Consider the following 7,131-nt stretch of genomic DNA (forward strand, 5'->3'; position numbering starts at 1 on the left):
GGTCACAGTTTGGGGGCCTACTATGATGTGGTCCACTGATCCAGCCCGTCCATTATGCGTGTCCCACTTGGCTGAACATTCAGACCAAGTTTCAGCCGCATCCAAATTTCAGGTAGGCCCCGCCAAGTGTTTTTATATGTTTAGGCATGTCTCCACATGATTTTAAATGGTGTGGCCCACCTGAATTTCTGATACAGCTGATGTTTGGGGAAGCCTCCTGGTCTGAGGGGACCCATCGAATGCACGATGTTGATGGTCGACACGCATCACGGTGGGGTCCAGCGTCGGCAGGTAATGGCAGCAGCAGCGTCAGCGCTGCTTCCTCCTTTGTCTTTGTTTTTTTTATAAAGAAAACAGTTTTTCTGCAGATTTTCCATGGTAGGGCCCACATCAGTCCGATCCGACCCAACTATAGGATTCTACGACTCATGATCGACGAAATGAGACCAATATGCAATGTGTTGTTAGCGAATGGAAGGGTCAAAGTGGGTTTCAATGGTGATACGTCTATTTCCTATGGTATGGCCCGCTTGAGAACCGGATTGGTTCAAAAAATTTGGCTCAACGCCTAAAATAATCCGAGGAAGAGGATAGACGGCTTGGATTAAATACCTGAATCAAGGTGGGGCCGGCATAGACAGCTCACTCTAAAAAGGCTCCTTTTTTTTGCAAGCTTGTAAGTACACACCACTGTCAATACACGCACTGTTAGCCACCCCAGTCCACGGCTACATGTCCAGCGTCCCTGGACGCTGGACCATGTTGCTACAACACTTGCACCATGGTGGGTCCCACATGTACGTGGCCCACAACCATGTATACATACATATATATATAAACATAAAAATAAATACAATGTATCATATAACATGTGGAACTTTCCACCATCCCAAAATGGGCGATGGATTCCCGTAAAATGTGGTGGGCCACACCATTGATGAATGGAGTGGATTTAACCTGATTTGGTGGGGCCCACTTCATTCTAGGGAGAGGAAAGAAAGAGAGAAAGAGAGATAAACAGTGATAGAGAGGAGGGACCCCGCCACTATGGGCCCTCCATTGATACAACACATACATCAAAGTGGGTCCCACAACAAGTGGCCCTTAAAATTGGAAACAACGGTAGATCACCCACCTTATCTTCCTTCTTCTTGGTCCCTTAGACTCTAATGCTCCTTAGCTTGCCTTTTGATGGAGGTTGATGGACTTTTGATGGTGGGGATGAGGGATGAGAGGGTGGGCCACACTTGTTATTTTTGAAAGAGAGAGGTTGGACGTGAGAGGCTTGAGTGGCTTGGGAGATTTGAGAAATGAGAGAAAGAGAGAGAGAGATGATATGGATGGGTGAAGTGTGATGGGTGATGGGTTGGGTTGAAAATTTTGAAAAAGGGGTATAGTTGTTGAAAATGGGAAAAAGATGAATAGTGAGGTGGAAAGAGAGTGGACTTTTGAAAAAGTAGGGATGGGTTGCTGTACTTGAGGTATGGTTGTACTTGATATTGATTGATTGATTGATTGATGGGACAAATCGTAGAGATTTCCTCGAGATTTGCAACACGCGGCGTTTCTTTGGAATAAATGCAGATCGACATCTTCTAGCCTAGGTATCGGTTCGGTGTGCGAGTTGCGGCATTGGAACCGCGGCGACGACACGGTTGCCAAGATATAGGTTTCGATTCGATCCGACTTTGGCATACAGGTCTCGACTTAGAATTACGCGCAAACGTCGGATATGGTGCAAAGGTTGCCGGAATTAGACTGGAAAGACCGCGGAAGCTAATGGAACAGTACGGACTAGGACACGGGTCTTACAATGTGATTGGGGCTGCTGTGACATGAGGGTATGCAACATTTTCTCCAATTGAGTCTATCGTGTCTTTATATCATTTATCATTTCTCACAGCTCAGCCGACGTTGCCTTTACTTGCTTGGCCCTCCTCGTAGCCTTATCCAAATCAACATAGATATGATGGGTCGATGCAGGCACTTCCCCATGCCTAAGACCACGGACGTAGCCAGATCTAGAGCCAAGGGCCCAAAAACATGCTTCGTCTGCTGTCAATGGTGTAGTGTCCTCCGACTGAAATTGAGTCTAGATTTGTAGCATTTTGTTTTGTAGTTTTAATAAAACATTATTAATATGAAATGAATAAGTAATAAAACAACTTTAAAATAAGTTAAAATGATTCTCACATATAGCTCCCCACAACGTGGAGTCACCCAAGTTCCTGTCTTCTTCCTAATGTGTGTGTTCTTATAAAAAGTAATGAGATCAGGCTCTTCCTGGGTCTCCTAGTCACACTATTCCATTTAAGCAAGAAATATCATATTTACAATGTTAATAAGTAATGTAATAAATAAATTAAATTAATACGTGTAAGATAAATGAAGTAAATTATACCATCTCATTATGAAGTCGGACAAACGGCTTCGAACCAGCCGTGTGATTCACCATAAGCTTGGAGCGATTCTCAGCATTTGTTTTACTCCTTTCTACATTAAAAGTACAAACAAGTTATTGCAATACTTATAACAAAGTTATTGAAAACTAAGCATGAATGAAATTTAGATCTCACTTAGAATGCATCAAACTCGAAAATACTGCAAATTTTATCCCAATCTTCGAGGGAGATGCCATCGTAAGGGTGTTGTCGTGTCCCCTCACGACCCGCATTTTTTTTATAGTAGGAATGACACCGACTCTTATATTGCCTGAACCGATTGCCCAAAGACATGTTGAACTCCTTTTTAACATTACTAAGTTCCATGTCAATGTCAAATTTATCCTAATAAATAATATATTTTATGAATCAATAAATTGTAAATAAATTTAATGACATAATTATTTAAAAGAAAAAATAAAATAAAATGGAACTTAGTATTCATTTACCAATATTCAACTGCGTATGACTGCCTTGTCAATATCAGGCACGGACTGCCAAGACCCACAAGTAAGGGGCGCCTACTGTCGACATATCACCCCCACCTCGGTCGTGAAAATGGCTGCCCATGGCCCCATCGGTATATACTTCCCTAGTGGGAAAGTGATAGAGGGTCGCTCGCCTTTATCACCAAATGTTTAGCAAGAGCAAGTACCCTTGACCGGCCATGTCCTTTTCTAGATGTGGTGGAAGTTTCATCTGCAAAATGAAAATAATACAATTTAATATATACAAATCGAACATTAATTAAATGTAAGAGACAATGCCTTATAGACGCTTAAGTTTTCGCTGAACTATAGGAAAAACCTACTTTTAAAAGTGCATTTTTTTTAAATCAACAAAAACTTAAGCATCTGTATGATATTGTCTTTAAATATAAACATAGGAATAAAATATATGTAAATCTTACCTGCAACATCTGATGGTGACTGTTGGGCGGAGGAAAGATGGACAGAAGCCTGGGAGGAAAGAGTTTGGGCTGTGGGAGTTTGGTTCAAGCGTAACTGGGGTAAGGAATGTCCTGCAGTGGAAGGCTCACTAGGGGATGACTGGGAGGAGAACAGTTTACGTCTCTTAATACCACCATCGGGTGCCATGGCTGCTAGAGTTGGAGATTCAAATTACAAATAATATAATTCAAAGTACATAAAAAAAAAAATGATACCATATGAAGAAAAGATTGAACATGAAGAAAATAACTTTTATTTATAATTTTAAAATATTATACAAGCTAAAACTTACATGACCATTTCATGTATCATGATCACTACATAGAAGTTGTACATCGTCATCCTAGTCATCTCCACTATCATTTTCATTATTATTGATGAAATTTTTATCTACTTCAACATTTATTAAATTGGCATCAACATACTCTAGGCCCATGTCATCCCTAAGCAACATGTCAACACTATGATCGTCATCTTGGATAATACCATCAACCCTATATGATGTTAGTGGATCTTCATCTTCCCCCTCAACTTGTACATCTTCCTCCAAATTTGGAATATCATACCAGTTTCTAGGAGGTTCTCTCAGAACAACATGTCAATTGCCTTTCAATTTAGTGTCCTTGAGGTAAAAAACTTACTCAGCCTAAATAGCTAGTATAAACGGGTCATCCTTATACCATTTACGAGAGAAATTTATGCTTATGAAATGATTCTCTTTATATTCCCGTTTTGTTATTACTAACATCCCACCAGTCACATTTGAAAAGGAAGACCCGACTTCCTCCACAGTAGTTTAAAACAATAATGTCCGTTAATATACCGAAGAAGTCAAAATGTAAGCTTTCTTCATGATCTCCATTCACAACCATGCCACTATTTTGAGTTTTACGATTTTCATCGCGCTCGTTGGTATGAAGCCTAATGCCCTTGACAATGCAACCATTATACCGAAAACTCGTGAATCAGGACCGCATGCTAATGAATACAGTTCATCCGTTGCTTTAATCGATTTATCTTCACGTAATCATTTCATCAATTGAAAACAAGTGTAAAAGAGATTAATAAATTATAATAAAAAAATTTATAAATATTTACAAGAATATTTAAGTAAACACTATGTTGATCACTTACACGTTCCTCAAACCAATTTGAAAATTGTTGTTCGTGCCTCTGTTGCACATTGGTAGTGCATTGTCTTTTAATATATTGCTTGTATTCCCTACATATGAAGTGGATAAATGCTATAAATTGAATGTAAAACATATGAAATATGAGTAAAATTCAAAATAGCTCACTTACATTAGATAGTTATTGATATCGGGGCAATTATTCAGCACGTACATTCTTGCTTTTGCGAGCTCAATTACACCCATCTCATCATATGTTGCAGCTCTTAAAGGGCGTACATTTTGTGTAAAGACGTACAGTCCCCCATGCTGTTTTCCTTAAACAATATCATAATTTTGTTCTTGTCGGTTGAATCTTGTCTCAACATCTTCAAAATACATCGAGCAAAAATTCATACACTCGTTATCTATATAGGTTTCTGCTATGGAACCTTCTGGCCTTGCTCTATTTCTCACATACTTCTTCAAAGTGTATAAGAATCTGTTGACATGCATCATCAGACCCATAAACATAATTAATATAAAAGCATTATTAATATAACAATTGATTAACGATTAAATTTAAATTTATATATTACCTTTCGATGGGATACATCCATCGAAATGACACAGGTCCAGCAATGATTACCTTATGAGGAAGGTGCATAGCTAAATGTACCATGACATTAAAGAATGCGGGCGGAAATATCTTTTCAAGCTTGCATAAAATTATTGGGATGTCCTATTCTAATTGCTCTAATCTTCTCAAGGGAACACAACTCCTTGAAAAAAAAATCCCATCTCAATTAATGCATTGGAGACATCCTTATGCTTAAACCCACGAATTACCACTGGCAGTAGTTGTTGAAGAAGAATATGACAATCATAGCTTTTCATGCCCGATACCTTACAATCATTGACATTTACACATCACGCGATGTTTGATGCGAACCCATCTGGAAAATTTACATCCCTCAACCATTGACATAAACTCTTTTTCTCATCCGTAGACAGTGTGTAGCAAGCTGGTGGTACCATATATTTATCACCATTCGGAACTAGCCATAATTCATTCCTGATCCCCATATTCTGCAAGTCCATGCGAGCCTTCGGGGTGTCCTTTATTTTTCCTTCGATATTCATTATTGTTCCTATGACGTTTTCACAAATATTCTTCTCGATGTGTATCACATCTAGATTGCACCTCAGTTTCAGTGTTCGACAATATGACAACTCAAAGAAAATGCTTTTCTTCCTCCAATTCAACTCGTTTACATTAACCTTCCTTTTCTTAGTATTCGGTCTCTTTTCAAATTCTACATGTTTGATTGCCTCCATTTGAGTTAATATATCATCATCGGATAGATGCTTAGGTTCCAACTGCATTTCCCATTTACCATCAAAATCTTTACCTCTTTTCTGCCAACTATGCTACGGAGGGAGGAAGCGACGATGGCCCATATAACATATCTTTCTCCCATTCTTTAATGGATAAGAAGTCGTTTCCTTGTTACATGTCGAACATGCCATCTTGTCTTTTGTACTCCACCTGGACAAGTTCCCATAGGCAGGAAAGTCATTAATGGTCCATAACAATGTTGCATGCAATTGAAAATTTTCTTTCTTTGACGCATCATATGTCTCTACGCCATCTTCCCACAAATCTTTTAACTCATCTATCAACGGGCGCAAATACACGTCAATGTCATTTCCAGGAGACTTTAGGCCAGGAATAAACAAGCACATCATAAAGAATGGCTCTTTCATACACTTCCAAGGCAGTAAATTGTACGGAATAAGTATAACCGTCTTCATGCTATAAGTGGTACTCATGTTTCCAAATGGCTTGAAACCATCGCTGGCCAGTCCAAGCCGTACATTTCGAGGTTCATCGGCAAACCAACCGTGCTTCTTGTCAAATTCTTGCCAGGCTTCAAAATCTATCGGATGCCTTAATACCTTCTCCTCTGGGTCCGTGGTGCGCTTCTCTTTATGCCACCTCATCTCAGAAGCTGTCTTCCTGTTTATAAACAATCTTTGTAGCCTTGGTTTTAATGGGAAGTAACGCAGGACCTTGTGTGGGATTTTCTTACCCTTAACATTTACTCGTTTGTATCTGGACTCTTTGCATTTTGGACACATATCATCCTTCTCGTGCTCCTTCCAGAAAAGTATACAGTCATTCTTACAGGCATGTATGGACTCATATCCGAGTCCCAGGTCCCACAAAACCTTCTTAGCTTCATAATGGGACTTTAGTAATGTTTCCCCTTCAGGAAGTATATCCTTAATGAACTCAATCATCATGTTGAATGATTTGTTGCTCTAACTATTTATTATCTTCATATGTAGCAACTTTATCAAGCATGACAACTTTGTATACTTCTGGCAACCTAGATATGGTTTGCACTCAACATCTCTCAATAAGCATGTAAATTTATTTATTTCCCCTTCCCCTAATGTCGCATCTACAGTGTGGGTGTATTTTGATTCTCCCACACAATTATTCATAAATGTTCCTCTGTGCAAGTCTTCTATGACGTCCTGCATAGGATTAGAACACGTATTTTCATCTCCCGCCAATACCATCATTATCATCCTCAATCATTAGGGCTTCATCAGTTTCACCAT

The 7,131-nt window shown here is 39.2% G+C and overlaps 1 protein-coding gene and 1 long non-coding RNA gene across 2 annotated transcripts; both read right to left on the bottom strand.

Annotated features, from left to right (window-relative positions):
• Positions 1-1,877: 1,877 nt before the first annotated feature.
• Positions 1,878-3,132, bottom strand: LOC131253529 (uncharacterized). Its single transcript, XR_009175252.1, has 3 exons — positions 2,891-3,132; positions 2,402-2,786; positions 1,878-2,301 (listed from the first exon to the last, which is right to left on the bottom strand). It is a non-coding gene; the product is annotated as an uncharacterized LOC131253529 (long non-coding RNA).
• A 2,298-nt stretch (positions 3,133-5,430) lies between these two features.
• LOC131247980 (uncharacterized) lies at positions 5,431-6,807 on the bottom strand. Its single transcript, XM_058247996.1, has 2 exons — positions 6,028-6,807; positions 5,431-5,880 (listed from the first exon to the last, which is right to left on the bottom strand). Exons 1-2 carry the CDS (start codon positions 6,805-6,807, stop codon positions 5,431-5,433), a joined length of 1,230 nt encoding a protein of 409 aa, XP_058103979.1.
• Between the last annotated feature and the right edge of the window lie 324 nt (positions 6,808-7,131).

This window comes from Magnolia sinica, chromosome 1 (assembly GCF_029962835.1).
Source record: "Magnolia sinica isolate HGM2019 chromosome 1, MsV1, whole genome shotgun sequence".
Lineage (NCBI taxonomy): Eukaryota > Viridiplantae > Streptophyta > Magnoliopsida > Magnoliales > Magnoliaceae > Magnolia > Magnolia sinica.